We start from the raw sequence: 16584 nt of genomic DNA, 5'->3' as shown, positions 1-16584 counted from the left end.
TTGTGAGAAACGGCATTGATGATTGAGTCTCTGGAAGCGGTTAGCAAGGTGTTTAGAGGGTGATTTAGTTGAATGTTAAGGCCGAATAGGGAGGGACCGGCGTTGGAGATTGGTCTGCCTCTGGCGCAAGCAACCTGAATTTCTGAAATGAGAAACGAGAAAGGGCGTCAGCAATCTGGTTTTTAACTCCAGGAACGTGTCTAGCGGACAAGATGAATTGGTCGCACGCTGAGATCCAAATTAGGCGTCTCAGAAAAGGCATTAGGGCGAGCGAGTGGGAGCGGCCCTTATTGATGCAGTGTACCGTAGCTTCATTGTCGCAATGTACCACGATACTGGAGGCGGACCATTCCTTTCCCCATAAATGGGCCGCCACCACTAAGGGGTACAGCTCGAAGAGAGCTGACGATGTGAGGGACTGCGGTAGGTTCGAGAGCTGGGGGGGCCAAGTTGACGCGAACCAACGACCCTGGTAGTAACCCCCGAAACCGACTGATGGAGCTGCGTCCGTGTATAAGCAAATGTCGACGGGGAGAGATATCCATTCGTTGTAGAAGAAGGAGATGCCGTTCCATTGTTTTAGAAATTTGATCCATAGACATAGCTCGTCGCGGCAAGAATTGTCCAGGTGTATTAAATCCTCCAGAGCGTGAGCCGAGGAAGCGAGTGAAAGGAGGTGCGAAACGAAGGGGCGGCCTTGAGGTATGATTCGCATCGCGAAGTTCAAATGGCCCAGGATGGATAAGATGTCGCGTTTGGAGCAGTGCGGGGAGTCTAGGAGAGAAGAGGCGATCAGAATTATTCTATCGATTTTTTCCTGGGGCAAGGACGCGTGAAATTTTTGCGTGTCAAGTTTGATGCCTAGAAACTCGACGGAAGTGCTGGGTCCCGAAGTTTTTTCGGGTGCGAGAGGCACTCCGAGCCCCGAAAAACTTCCTGGACTGTGGAAAGATGAGTGGCAGGGATTGATGCGGGCGGCGAGATTATCAGAAAGTCATCTAGAAGGTGGATGAGATGAGGAATGGCGTAGTTGTTGGAGAGAATCCAACAGATTGCCTCTGATAACATATCGAAAATTTTTGGGCTACTTCTGCACCCGAAAGTGAGGCGGACAGAAAAGTAAAAGAGATTTCGCCAGCAAATGCAGAATAAGTGCCAAAAATCGGGGTGAACCGGCATGATTTTGAACGCGGAAGTGATGTCTATTTTAGCCAGCCAGGCGCCTCGTCCGGCTTTTTTGATTAGCGTGATAGCTTGCTCTATGTCCTGATAGTGCAACGAGAATTCGTCGAGGGGAATTAGACTGTTGATGCTCGGGAAATGAGAACTGTGTGGGGAAGACAAATCGAAAATCAGGCGCTTCTTTCCAGAAAATTTTCGCGTGGCCACGCCAATGGGGCTGACGCGGAAAACTGGAAACGGCGGGGCGGCGAAAGGACCGATCAAGAACTGGTCGTCGATTTCTTGTTTAATAAGGCGATCGACAGTGTCAGGTTCGGCGTGCGCGGAACGGAGATTAGGGCATATGAGGCTGCTAGTGAGTGCGCAGGCGGTGCCGGGGTTGAAACCAGTTTTTAGACCAGACAAGAGGTATTCTGTAAAGACGTGGTCAGGGTGGTATCTTAGTTCATGTGCTAAATTTGACAAATTGACGGGAGTCGATAAATATTTGAAGGAATTTTTATTTGCTTTTTTGAGCACTGGGCAGACCAATCGAGAATGGGCGCCGCCACAATAGTTGCATATGTGGAAGTAGCGGCATCGCTGTCTTGAACATTGGTCCGTGTTGAAGCTCCTGCAGACGTCATGCGCTCGAGCGTTGTTTCTTCCTGACGTGCCTGGGCGAGATTGCTGATTTAGCAGGCGCGGAACGTAAGCGGTGGAATTTAGAGGGGGTGAAGTCTGGCGTGGAGATGGAGTGGGTGTGACGAGGGGACAGGCTGTTGTGCCATGCGCCACCGAGTGACACACGGCGCAAGAAAAATTTTGGCAGCCCAGAAAAACCCTGTTGTGAAGCTCCGTGTCCAGTGCTCCCCAATATGGGCACTGATTCCACTGAGCTACTCTGATGGCGCATTTGGCTGAGAATAATCTGTGGTAAGTGTAGTAATGCGTTCCCCCATAAGAGAGCGCGAGCTCCGCGACTATGGCTAGATAGTCGCCGAGCTCACGTCTCCTCTGAGGAAAAAGCGTGCAGATGACCTCCGTGTAGCGTGAGAAAGCTACAGTGAATTCCGGAAATGACAAAATGCGGGGTTGACTGTGGGACGTGTTTTTAACGGTGAAGGAGAGGTCGCCAAAGGAAATTTGACGCTCGGCTACGTGGGGTGGGAGCGGTGATAACAGTTGAAATAAATCAATATCCGCACCTGCTAAAATCTGCGCCCTGATGTTAGTTGAGACCTGAGGAGGTTCCAGGACCGGAGCATTTGGAGGCATCGGCATGGAGATAGCAGTAGCTAAAGAATGCTGAGGCGTCTGAGGCGTGGAGAAGAGGTTTGTTGTGGCTTCCCTTGGAGCGGCCAACTGGTGCTTTCGCAAGCTGGTGACGTCATCCTGGCCAGCGATGGCTGCTGGTAGCGGATCCGCTGGCCATGAGACGGGAGCTTGGTTGGGTGGAGGCGTGGTGCTTAGCGGCTGCATGTGAGAACTGGAGAATTGGAGAGGGGCTGGCATCGATGATAGCTCATTTTGAGCGTAGCATAGCCTAGCCGATCGCCTGTTACGGTTGCCTGAGGGTGGTAAGGCGTCGCCGGCCGCTGAGGTGTTTGGTTCCTGATGGTTTCGACATAGGCTTTGCGCCCGGTGCGGATCCCTCAGCACTCGTGTCTCCTGATTGGAGATTGCAGGCGGGAGAGAGGAAAAGAGACCGTATAGCTCGGCTTTGGTCATCCGTTTGCTGAAATAGATTTCCCTTTCGGACAATGCTGTGCGGAGTCCTGAGATGGTCCATTTCTCGATGGCTGGGATGAGTGGACGCGTCGAGCAGTAGGAAGATGCAGTCGAAGGCGGAGGGTGTCTCGAAGACTGCTGCGAAGAAGAGCGGGGGCGTTTAGAAGTGCTTTTCCGGGCCCTATGTTGCTGGCGGCCTCGCGAAGTAGTTTCAGCTTCGGGAAGCCTGACGGCGCTTGAATTCGCTGGCTCATCCTGTTCGATGGCACTCGCGCTGGAACTTGGAGATTCGGTGTCTGACATTTTCTAAGGATGGCAAAGATAGTCCTTCCGGAGATCATGTGTAATCCTTTAGAGATGGCTTCAGGTAAGAATCTTTGTCTACTTAAGTGCTGGTTCGCTTGAGCTGATAGGGTAGAGTCTGTGATTGCTGATTGCGAACCAGCCGGTCTTAATTATTTGCTCTGGCTTCTCCCGAACTTTGTTAATCTATAGTTATCCATTAACATCATGTCTATAAGGAGGCCAGGAAATTTCTTGAATGTCATTTAAAATATATTTATTTGTGTTCCAAAGATGCCGTGAGGGCTTAAAACGTTGAAAATAACACAATTTTGATGTTGTGCTGAATTTTTCCTTTAAGGGGCCACATTTTGAAATCTGCTGCTGAGACACCTGTCACTAATGTTATTCTTAGAAAAGAAGAAAGAAGAAATTAATGGGTTTGTAGCTTTAATGAGTATTCTTCTGCATTTAATTAAGGATTGAGCAGTAAAGACTGTAAAGTGTTTGAGAACTTTATTACATTTCTGGGTATTTCCTACCTGTTAGACTACATGCTATTAATAATTAAAAAGAATAAAGCTTTTGAGACTATTATTTTGTTTGATTTCATTTGTCATTAAGAAGTGACCAATAAAAAGGGGGGAGGATGCCCTTATCAGTTTTAGCACATGCCCCTCAAAAGTTCTGTGCAAACCCACCCCCCTAGATGAATTAGAAGGTTTTTTTTTAGAGTCAGAATTTTCATTTATTAAATTTGTCTAGTCCCGCACGAAGGACGATTGTCGTCAAAACCAATCAAACTAATTAATGGCTGGTGGCCACAATGGGGCCCCCCAAGGTTGCGTGGCCCTACTCATTTGCGTGGTGGTTAACACTGCTACAGCACATAACACATCTTAATTAACTTACTAAAGAATTAGCAAATGCTCATTATGCAAACTGTTTCCGTTCTTGTTAAAAACACGTTCCAGGGTTTTATTCTTCACAGACCTGATCAGAAACATGTTTGTTTATATATATATATATATCATTATTTATTTTTACGTTTATGGTGGCATATTTATTCTACTATAAAATTTGAATATAACAAACATAATAAAACAAATCTAGATTCTTCAACATTTTCATTTCACTTTGTATTTTGTTGCCTTTCTCTCCCAACCCTGGTAAATGACTTAGTTTCTTTAAGCAAAAAATTCAGTAGGTTTACATCCAAAGGATAAAACCAGTGCAGTGGGTGAGCTGGTGTGTGTCACTGTACAAATGTACAAATGCTGTTTATCAGATCAGACCACTTTAAGGCAGGAGAGCGGTCGATGGTCCACTCTGGTGAAAAGGTAATGTCATTAGCTCAGCCTGTGATTGGAAAATCCAGCCAAAGTGAAGCATCCTGGGATTGATCATCTGCCCTTGGCACTTGGGCTTCATAAAATCATGTATTGGTTTATTAAATATTGATACTGAGTTTCCTGGAGTAGGCCAGACTTTTTTGGTCTTGCATAACAAACAAAGTCTGCACAGTTTGTCAAAAGAATATTCTGAAAAAAATCCCTATGCGTGGATGGACCAATTATGAACATTTCGAAATTTTTCGAAAGCCCAGTGTTTTGCATTTGTGAAAACATGATAATACCAAAGGAAAATGCATCAGTCATGTTACAATTATTCCTTTATCTACTCAGTTAATGTGTTGTTAGCGCCCTCTGTCATCAAAATAATATTACATTTTTAATATTCAGGAAGTATTGCAGTCGAGAGGAACCTATCATGCTGGGATCATATACGTTTGGTTTGGTTCAATAGCAGTCAGGTTTGGGTTCAGCCACCAAGAAACTTTATCAGAGCTGAAAGCCAAATAGATCAATATAGCTCCAACAGGACTGAAGCCCCATGCTGTAATATACAAGAGTTTCTATCATACAACTATTTAGCCCCTGAAACAGAAGAACGAAATGGTTGAGAAACCTAGGGACTTTAGAAGAGCCTTCTTATGTTTTAAATAAGCCAATACCCCATATACAGTACAGTATGACTTTTAGCTTATATGTTTTCAGACCATCTAAATGGAAGCTAGTATTTTGCTGACATCTCTTCATGTTTAACCACAAACCATCATGAGTCCATTTGGATTTAATGCTGATTTGAAGAAGAAAATGGCCCTTTCAAAATCTGTAAAGCAGGTCATTGACTTTTTAAGACCATCTGATGTTTTTGAAGAACTGCATACTGTACTAAGTTAAGGCCATGGTTTGTGTGTAAATGATGGATTGTTCCCTTACTTCAGCGATCTTAAAGACGAGATCTGAAGAGCTGATCACAGCACTCTGGAGCTCGTCAGCTTCACAGAACAAAACTGTTCACCATCTATAACTGCAGTGCCTGGCCAGAAAATGCTGACCAACGTACATATGGAGTAATTTCATTAGACTTTGAGTGGTGTGTGTCCACTTCAGCGAGTTTAATAGCCATGAATGTCAACAGTGTTAATGTAAAACACTCCTTACGAATCAAGGAACTGAAATTAGGCCCTAAAAAACTAAATCATTTAACTATCATGAATTATGTCCATGTAAAAATGGTCTTTGAACGGACAGGGATTTTAAAAGGGTTTGTTAAAGGGTTTGAGTCTTACATCATGACGGGCTGACTCATGTGCAAGGCGTCTGCATTCGTTACCTGATGCATCCTGCTTTGAGGCTTTCAGAACAGATTTTATCATGTCTGTTTGAGCTATAGCAGGATATCACACAGACTAAACAGGGAAGCATTTTTCTTTGCCAGTTTTGTATTTATTTGTTTATATAGCATCCTATATTAACTATTATTCTTCATTGATTTTGAAGGAAATGCAAACATGCCCATTACTATTCCCATTAATAAAGTGCAGTCAACAAGAAGTCAAAAAATCTTTAAAAAAAATGCCAGCAGCTTTAGAAATAAATCACTTCCAAATGAAACTTCTGTCGTTATTTACAGTCCGCCCTGCCATTTAGTTTATATGCTCTGTTTGCATTCAATAAAATTATAATTGATTCCAACTTGAGTTGCTGTACAGTCGTAAAATGAAAAGTCCAGTGGTTGAAATTTAGCCGTACCTGGTGGTGAGGTTAGGAACTGCAACCAAAACATTTCATTCCGCTCGCTTTCGACTTGAAATGTTCAAATGACTTAGAAAGCCAATTTGATTATACTTAATTCAAATCAACAAGAAATTACATGACGCTCACAAATAGAGTGCTTAACTTTGCATTTTACATCTAAAGTCATAAAATAGTTTTATGTGTGGTTTCATAATAGTTGCATTTATGCATTTACTCAGAATGCACACACACGTTGACATTCTTATGTTTTCCCCAGTAATGGCATTCTTCAGGAAAACTTGACACAGCAAAGCTCTCCTTGTGACGACTAATAGCGTGAACGAAAAACCCAGAAAACTGTTTGTCCAGGACCTCCACTACAGTTTTGGCATCTCCTTTCTTGGCAGGACCGTCCATCATCTGTTTTACGCTCTCATCAGGCACAGGCTGCGGGTTGCTGCAGTAGGACACCATAAGATTAGTGTCATTTCCTTGAGACACTTCAAAATATTTCTGTCCGGCCACACACTGAAAGTTTTGTCCAGCTCTCAAGTCTCTATATTTGCTCATGTTAGTTATGACTCTGATGGACCAGCTCACCCAGTCGTACTTCTTCATCAGGAATTCCAACAGTTCCTTAGCCAAATCTTGGAGGTTTGCATCCTCTCTCTCCTTCAAAAGTCTGTTGATGTCTAGTTCAGCTTGCTCTGGAAATGAATTCACACATCTCTCAATGGTTTTCTTCATCTTCATCTCAATTTCTTGGATCTTCATGTTCCACTCTTGAATCTTCTCTTGCTCCGCCTCCTCGCCCTGAGTAAGAAAGCAATATCCCAGTAAAGGGATTATTCCCAGGCAGAGAAGCTCCTTTAGTCTAACACAGAAGTCTTCCATCATCCTTCTGTTTCTTCCCTCGTAATCTTCCACAACATCCAGAATTGGCTGGCCAAATGTGCCATGTCCCATCAAAGCATCGTAAAGCACAGAGAGGTTTTTCTCTCCTCCTGTTATTAAAAAATGCTCCAAGAACAAGCGTTTTTTGACCTCTTTGTATTCAGGTTTGGCTTCCAGAATGTCAATGTATTTTCTGAAATGGTTCCGCAGATTTTCCTCCACAGAGAAGAATTGAGAATCCAAACGTCTCCTCCTGATCTCACAATCAATGTCTGTTAGCTGAGATGAGATGACATCCAGTTTGCTCCGCACAACTAGAAACTGCTCTTTCACATAAATCACCTCTTTGCTCTCTACATTATCCAGCACCAGCCTTAAAACCGGGGAAGCGACCTCAAAAAGAGGACACAGCCCTCCAACAGCGCTGGCCAGAACCTCGGCTCCTTTCTCAAACATCTCCATCAGTGCTTCAATGGCACTCTTCTTTTGGGCTACCACTCTCTCCAGTTGACTGGACATGTCTTGAAATGGAAAGGTCACACAGAATACACACAAAAAATTAGTAATTGTATTTATATATGTTTAAAAATTTCATTTTATTCATGTTCCTGGTTTAATTATCTTTTTTTGTTCAGCACAATCTTTGCTTTAAAACATTTATTTGTGCTAAATTATTTTAAATAGTTGTTAAGAATAAGATCGAAAAAATAAAAATCCTTATTTGTTGTAAAACAGATTACAAATGTTTAATTTGCTATTTTAAGATTGCACTGCTGTGTCTGGGGCATTATGTAGGTTACATCTATTGAAACATGCTGTCAATAAAAAAAAAATCAGTTTAGGTGAAGAATATTAATGACAAAAATTACGAATTACAGTATCTTCAGATCAAATGAGAGTAACACGTTATTAAAACATAAATAAGGCCACCGTTGAATATCAATCAAAATGATAAAATGACTCAAGCCCTTGGAGTAATGCAGCTTAAAGGGGTACATACTTTATGCTTACGTGCCAAATATACATCTGTACATTTAGAGACACACCTTGTAAATGTTTCTAGATGCAGTCAGCATCAATTCAACGTCTTAAATTTGCGCATCCCTGACTCACATCTTTACAAAAAAAAGTATACAGTTTTCTCTCACCTGGCAATATGAACAGCTGGTGGGTAGATCTTCAAAACCTCCAAAGACCCGAAATTATTTCCACTGTTTCTGGTTTGAGATTGTCGTGATCAGATGCTCAAGGTGAAGTGATTTGAGGGAGAAAGAGAGAGAGAGAGAGAGAGAGAGAGAGGGGAGGGATGGGTAGGGTGAGTGAGACAGTTGTGCACATTGAGAATAGGTTCAGGGTGGTTTGGAAAGCGCCTGGCAACTGTCGGATTAATGACTCATAACTGCCTGAAATGGATAATTACAGTTTGTGTATAGTTAGAGATGCGATGTGGTTTAAGACAATTTATTCTACATCAAAATATTTGGTTGGAGGTTTTTTGTGTGTGGTGTGCAACATCTCACGATGGACTGGATAGAACTGGACCATGCGCAGGTTTGAATTTGAATTTCTCATGCGTATTTCAGGTATTTAGCCTACTGCTATTTTTAGGCACACATTTTTATACTTCATATACCAAGACACTATTTTATGCTGTTCTTTTTTGTACAAATTTGGCACTTAAAACAGGAGATATACATATGTATTTAGTCTACAGAGCCTAATAAACGGCATTTGCAAGTGGTTGAAATTTATTTACTTTCTGATTATCATTCTCAAAATGTGTTAGTGTATGTAACTACTGTATGAGGAAATTCCATTGTTTGTGGCAACATGTCACGCACAATTGCACCTCCCTTCATAATCAATTAAACAGTATCTCATTTTGTTTGACAATTTTTTAGTCTTTGTCACCTTTTAGAAAAACCTTTATTGGATAAGACACATATGTGATTTGCTATAATATGACTGTGGCTATTGACACACTTTTGCCACACTAAAATAACTAAAATAGCAGATGCTGTGTGTGAGTAAGAATTTTTTCTCAAGAAAGTAAATTTTGTGTGTTGTATTCATCTAACACACTATGACATTTTAGAGAAAAACTAATGAAAGAGGTCCTGAATGATAGAAACTGAACAATATTTAAGTCATTTCGGCGTTTTTGCATTTAAAATTGACCTTCAAAACCCTATTGACCAACCAAAATGTATACATGGTTTTAATAATTTCAATTGTCACAGGGGTAAAGAGAATTTACTTTTTTTTGTCTTTTTTAATGTATTTATTTGATCTATGCTCTTTATTTAGCCCAACAATTATTTGAAATTCTTGTTTCAGCATGCACAATGGAAAAATGCATCCTTACATTAGGCCTATAAACAAATTAACTATATGCATGACTTCTGCGTTTCACATTCAGAACCCTCGGCAGCTTCCTGTTCACTGTTCCTGTTCAATGTTCAAACACCTGTTCAATTTCTCATTAATGCAATTATGGTGGTGGTGTGATGGTGTGGGGGATGTTTTCTTGGCACACTTTAGGCCCCTTAGTGCCAATTGGGCATCGTTTAAATGAGCATTGTTTCTGACCATGTCCATCCCTTTATGACCACCATGTACCCATCCCCTGATGGCTACTTCCAGCAGGATAATGCACCATGTCACAAAGCTCGAATCATTTAAAATTGGTTTCTTGAACATGAGAATGAGTTCAATGTACTAAAATGGCCCCCACAGTCACCAGATCTCAACCCAATAGAGCATCTTTGAGATGTGGTGGGACGGGGGCTTCATGCATCCCACAAATCTCCATCAACTGCAAGATGCTATCCTATCAATATGGGCCAACATTCACAGAACACAGAATCAATGCCACGTAGAATTAAGGCAGTTCTGAAGGCGAAAGGGGGTCAAGCACAGTATTAGCAGGGTGTTCCTAATAATCCTTTAGGTGAGTGTATGTCTGCAGTGCCAGGCGTGTTATGCTCTCTAGTGTACAAACAGTAAATTGCAAGTGTCAATAAAAAAAATCTTAAGGGTCCAGTGTGTAATTTTATAGGATTTATTGACAGAAATGCAATATTATATACATAAGTATGTCTTCAGAGGTGTACAAAGAGCTTACATAATGAAGAGTTATGTTTTTATTACCTTAGAATGAGCTATTTCTATCTACATACACTGCGCGTCCCCTTTTCAATTCGCCATGTTCTGTCAGCCATTGAAATGTTTCGAAAGGGAGTGAGCGGTTGGTTGCAGTTTAAAGCCATGCCACTAGATTTCACTGACTGGACCTTTAAGTGGCAAAGTAATTTTCATGATATGCACATCCAGAGGGTGAAAATCGGTTCTTTGTGTTCTGTCATAGACTGCTGTAGAAATCAATTCAGATAAAAATACAATATTATCAAATACAATCAAACTTTACAGTTTGGTACTTAATTTTAGGAGTCACTTTGTCCTTCACAATAGTGAGTTTTCCTCATTTTATTTTTGGGTAAGGTGTTTCTGCTATTATTTAAATTACTTCTTTAAGTTACCAAGACACTATTACACAATGGGACATTCTCTCTTTTTTACAAATGATTGTCAAAGTGTGTTCATTCTTCACCATTTTATTCATACTACTGCTGCATAGTACATGATATCATTTAAGAATAACAATGAAAGAAGGTAAGATAGAATATATAGATTTTGCAACACTATTTTATGACACATTTTTTTACTTTCAGGTTGTCCTTGGCCGGTTGACTTGGGGTGCTAGGCAGTACTAAAGTAAGCATTGCTCTTTTGGTAATTTGATGTCATTTGCCTGGTGGCTATGTTGCTGTGAGGTAGCTAGGATGTTCTGAGTGATTTCTGGACAAAAAGATAGATAGATAGATAGATAGATAGATAGATAGATAGATAGATGGATGGATGGATGGATGGGATGGATGGATGGATGGATGGATGGATTATTGAAAGATCACTCAGGACTGCTCAGGACCTCTGACATCCTTTTGGCCACATCTTTCATTTTCTCCTCCCACTCGATACGCAGACTTTCCTCATCATCCCCCACGATGGCAGCATAACTCATCAGAGCAATGAGACCAATGCAGAACAGGTAGATGAGCCGCCTGCAGAGATTCTCCATGACACACTGGTCCCCCTGCGAGTGCTTCATGTACACCTCCAGAATGGGCTGGCTAAAGACCTTCGATTCGGCCATCACACCATCATAAAGTGAGTGCAGGTTTTGGTCAGACTGATTGATCATAAAGCACATTTCGAATTCTTTCTGGCGCTGCTGGTGTGCCGGCGAAGTCTCGACAGTGTCCATGAATTTGTTGAACTGAGTGCGAATGTTCTCTTCCACACGGGAGTACAGGCCATCCACCGTCTCCTTCCTGATCTGAAGCAGTACGTTCTGGTTCTGCTGTGAAATTTCATCCAGGGCTCGATTCACACTTCCAAACTCACGCTTAAGTTTCTGAATATCCTCATCGTCCACGTGGTGAAGCACCACTCGAATGAGAGAGCCGGCCACGCCAAAGATGGGATTGACCACCGCTGCTGCTGATGAGATGGTGGCCACGCATTCTAGAACCTTCACAAGACTTCTCCTTATCTTCTCGTGGTCTTCTAACATATCATTGTCAGCCATTGCATCTGGAGAAAGGGCTTATTTTGATGTTCACCTGAGATAGGGAACATAATATGGGAAGGTACATTGAACATTTTTTTTTAATAATTTTATGATTATTAATATTTTGCTTCAGTATTCAAAATGGATGTTGTTGATTATTCTTATTTAAGCAGCTGGTGGAACTAAAAAAAGGTAATTTCAAATTAATTTTATACATCTTGATGTGTTTTAGCTAAGAAATATATGGTTTTGTCTTGTTAGAGGAAACAGATAATTTGGACAATATTGACAAATATTTCACTTGAAAAATATAATTTTTGGTTAATGTTTCCCTCACAAATGTTTTCATTTGGCAGCGTTTGTTTGTCAATTTCATCACTTCCTTTTTAAAAACATCCCTAAGGCTTAGACCAAGAAAGAAGAAATGGAGACCAAAACAACTTTTTTTTATGTTTTTTTGGTTATAGCGCCCCCTAGCCACTCCTCCATATTTCATGCTTCGTGCTTAGGGTTCAGATCCTCTTTCGGCCACATTCAAGCGTTAAAAAATGACGCCTGAAAAAATCCACCCATTCTCATGAGTTTCAACAACAATCACATTAGCTGTGCATATTGTTTATCTTACCTTTTCAGTTTGTTATTTATTTCCCTTTTAACTGTATCTCTTCCCAGCAGTCACTGCAGAATGGGCACTTTCAAATAAGCTGAATACAGAGGGGTGTACAGAATGGACTGTACCATTATCTTACAGGGTCCCGCTAACTGGAATAGAAGGCGTCATTTTTAACACAAGCCTTCGTTTCCTTATCTTATGTAATGTAATATCACCATCTCCATTGTAACAGATGTGCTCATCCAATTCAACCTTCATATATTTTTGGATTTACTCTTGGGATTCCTTTTGACTAAAGTCTAAAAGAAGTGTAACTATATGTGTAATTTACAAACAACAATGTCTGGGCAGCTACAAGGTGTCCAGAGATGTAACATGTTTACTATTAAAATTACATCTAATTATATAATGTTATGTCTGTCTGTGTCTTTGATTTTGTGATATCTCTTCCTACTTTTAGATCATCACACATCATTATATAAATGTTAATGCGTCAACTTAAACCTGTTTTTAAAAAAAAAGCAAATTATATCTTTTTGTGTCATGTGGTAAGTTCCTCATACTCTAATACAGTTCCTTTTTCTTTTCTCGTGCACCAAAACTCAGACGGGATGAGGAAGTGAGTTGCCACAGTCTGGCACATAAAGTCAGTGTACTGACTGTATTTTGTTTTTCCTCTTGTTATACGAGCAATAATGTGTATAAGAGCTGTTTGACGAGATTTTCTGAAATTTCATCACAAAGGAAGACATCATATGTGAATCTGCATCTCAAAAGTAAAAGCGGGCCCTGCGCTCGGATGATAAAACAGACGTCAACAGCACTAATATGATGAAGTAAGAGATTTTTCCTTAACTTTGTTGTGATAAGTATCTATGATGTGGAATATGAGCAACTCTGCTTGACTATAATCTAAAATGCAGCCAAATCAACATAAATAACTGAGATAATACGTGATTATAGTCATAGTGAAAAAGACAAAACTGTATATTGTATTGTGTTAAGTTTTTCTATTATTGTATAGATTAAACTATATATTATATTGTTTATAGTGTTTATATTAAAATCCAAAAAAACATAATTATTATAATTATTTGAAAGAAAATAAATAAATAAATGTCATTATTTGAATGAATTTTGTTGTAAGAGCAGGAAGATGTAAATGTAAATTATTACGTTGTCCTGCTCCAAACAAAATTAATCTATTAAACCAATGCCTAAAGCTTGAAAATTTTAGGTTGTGTTTTTTAGACAGTGTATCCTAGTGTCATCACTTTGCCCTGAATATTATTGGGGGCACTTTTTTGGATTTGTCACTATGGGTTTTATAGGCACAAGATTTCACTTTCGCTCATTATTAATAGTTTTTGTTGTAATTAAATAGAACGGCATGTCTAAATATATGACATAAAAGCTCATTTTGAGGACATATGAGGTCAGGTCTGTCAAGTAACTGAAAGAAGTTCTTGTTTAACTGTGGTATAAGCTGTTTGGCAGGTCAGTGTTTCTTGAACGTAGCACTTGGTTGCCATGTACATTTTTGGAGAAAGACGTTCACTGAAAGAAACTTGAATTTAAATCACTTTTAACAAAATAACATTTGTGAATATAACAGACAGTAGATGGCGTTCTGTTGTGTTGCAGTACACCTGGTTTTGTGGTGTATAAAGGCTTAAGAGGAAAGGCACGGTGTACAGGCAACCTGCCCCCCCCCCGCCAACACACATTAACTCTATCCCTCAGACTGGAGCGATCGATAGACATCTAGAAGATAGGATAAAAGGAAATGTTCAGTGGCTTGTTGGAGGCTTTATATGGATCGCGGTCCATTGCACCTAAGCTTGTCTGTTAATGCTCTTAAGAATGACTGATGAAACCTCAATTCTCAAGCTGTACACCACAAGAACATACTGATTAACAGAAAACATTGGGGGGAAATTCCTTTATTTCTTCTGTGAGGGATGTTTCAATGACCATTTTTTATCTATAGTTTATCATGTCACTTTTGTTCTTACCATGTTTAGCATCACATACATTCAAAAACTGTTGTTTAAATTCTGTGTTTACAATGAGGTGGAATAGAATTAGTCAAAAATAGCTTGAAACATAAACTGAGATCAGTGTTCTTTTCAAAACTCTTTTTTGTCTAGTTATTAGTATTATATGACTTTTATGTTATGGGATATGGCATATAAATTTTGAATATAGCAAGTTTACATTTAAGATGATCTCTTCAATGTTTTTATTAGATAAAATTTCATTGTCATCAGTAAAATGATGACACTGCCTCCCTCTGAAACGTGTTTGGCCCATAGTCCATACTTTATACAAAGTTCATAGTTCATACTTTAATTCATAAAGATTTAATATTAATATAACAACACTATAAAACCCTGCATTCACCAGACACGAGCGATACGATGCTACATGACACGGCAAACCCATTAAGAACAAGGCATTTATCACACTGCAACCAGTGTGAAAACAATGAGTATCTTCAATATTTTGAATTTTAATATTATTATTTTTGTCACGTCAGATCGTGCCATATCGTATTCGGTGTAGACAGGGTGTAATTTTGTCAGACGGAAAGAGGTAAAATTTTAAAAATATTGCGCTTTTGTAAGGCTCTTAATTGCTTTAAATAAAAGACAACAAAAAATATTGTATAATTAGTAAGTAATGTGAAACATTTCATTAACCAGACTAAGATGCCTTGTAATTCTGTGTGACACATTGCCCCACATGTGCAGTTTAGACCTGTCAGACCAGTTTAAACTATGTACTTTTGTCGAGGGGATATAAACTTGTTTTGCATCCGATTATATACATATATACAGATATTATACTGTATTTTCTGTTTAGCACAATTCAGCAATTACTTTTTTCTGGTTCTGCATGCTGTAAAGGAGAAATTGCTGTCATCACAATATTATGGCTGAAATGTGCTTTTAATCTTCTCTGTTGACAGCACGCATAATAAATACATGCACAAACATGTTGACCTTCAGAAAGGTCAGCAGAGAAAAACAGAGAACAGCATTACAAGGCTGGAACACATTGTGTGAAATGAGAGAGAGAGAGAGAGAGAGAGAGGGAGAGAGAGAGAGAGAGAGAGAGAGAGTGAGAGGGGAACAGATGGAGCCAAAACAAGATCAATATAATGATTAGAACTGTAATACGCTAATGCTTTGGTGAACATGCTGATAGAAAAAGCCCATGAGTATAATCAGTGTGTAATTCATCTCCCGCTTCCAAAGATCGAAACTGAGACTTACAGTATATTTTCTTATAGATCACATTCGTTTCATGGAATTTATTACAATGTAATTCAAACTTGCTGAAAATTGTGCTAAATTTTCAAAAAAATATTTCAGAAAATCTGCAGCATTTCCAAAACTCCATGTAGACACATGTTATTTGGAAAAATTGGAAAGCCAGGAGACCCCATTTGTTGTCTGAATCATACACTTCCAATATCAAAGTGATTGGTTTATTTTTGTGTATCTCCAAGACAATAGTTAATAATTAATAATTAATAAATATTGTTAAATTTGTAATTACTTCAGTATATTTCTGGATGTATCAGCTTGATACATACGGCAATTCATTAAAAATGATCATTCACATGTATTATATGTGAAGAAGATACGTACCATTTTGTGAATATCTGTTAATTGATTGTCATTTTCTTTGAGGGGGGTTTTATTGCTCTAATCGAGACATTAAAGAGATTTTATCCGTGTTTTTTCCTTATTCACTGTCAAAAAATGCCATACTGGTATTGATAAAATATGAGGGGAAAAATGTATATTACAGCGTGGGTTATTCAGACAAAATATTCTGAAAATGTAATACTCTACATTAGGATAAAGCCGGTAGGCAGGGTGAGCTGGTGTGTGTCAGAGTACAAATGTTTTAATGCTTTTTATCAGATCAGTCCACTTAAGAGCAGGAGAGCGGTCGATGGTCCAATCTGATGAAAAGGTAATGTCATTAGTTCAGCCTGTGATTGGCAGATCCACCCCGAGTCAGGCATCCTGGGATTGATAGAGTGACTCTGCTGTTTGCTGTTATTTTGGGCTTCATAACATAACTCATTTGTTTATTAAATATTGATACTGACTGATGCCCTTTCCTGAACACAGTGGATTCATTTAGTTATTCTTGTCCAACAGAACTCAGAAACG

The 16584-nt window shown here is 39.6% G+C and overlaps 2 protein-coding genes across 2 annotated transcripts; both read right to left on the bottom strand.

The window, feature by feature from the left end:
• Positions 1-6047: 6047 nt before the first annotated feature.
• On the bottom strand, positions 6048-8412 carry LOC130433013 (protein rapunzel-like). The gene is made up of 2 exons (XM_056762648.1): positions 8300-8412; positions 6048-7672 (listed from the first exon to the last, which is right to left on the bottom strand). Exon 2 carries the CDS (start codon positions 7668-7670, stop codon positions 6489-6491), a length of 1182 nt encoding a protein of 393 aa, XP_056618626.1. The 5' UTR covers positions 7671-7672; positions 8300-8412; the 3' UTR covers positions 6048-6488.
• A 1786-nt stretch (positions 8413-10198) lies between these two features.
• Positions 10199-12481, bottom strand: LOC130433014 (protein rapunzel-like). Its single transcript, XM_056762649.1, has 2 exons — positions 12407-12481; positions 10199-11833 (listed from the first exon to the last, which is right to left on the bottom strand). The coding sequence occupies exon 2, from the start codon at positions 11797-11799 to the stop codon at positions 11119-11121; it is 681 nt and encodes a 226-aa protein (XP_056618627.1). The 5' UTR covers positions 11800-11833; positions 12407-12481; the 3' UTR covers positions 10199-11118.
• Between the last annotated feature and the right edge of the window lie 4103 nt (positions 12482-16584).

Source organism: Triplophysa dalaica, chromosome 12 (genome assembly GCF_015846415.1).
Source record: "Triplophysa dalaica isolate WHDGS20190420 chromosome 12, ASM1584641v1, whole genome shotgun sequence".
Classification (NCBI taxonomy): Eukaryota; Metazoa; Chordata; class Actinopteri; order Cypriniformes; family Nemacheilidae; genus Triplophysa; species Triplophysa dalaica.
This window is presented reverse-complemented; position numbering and strand designations above follow the sequence as displayed.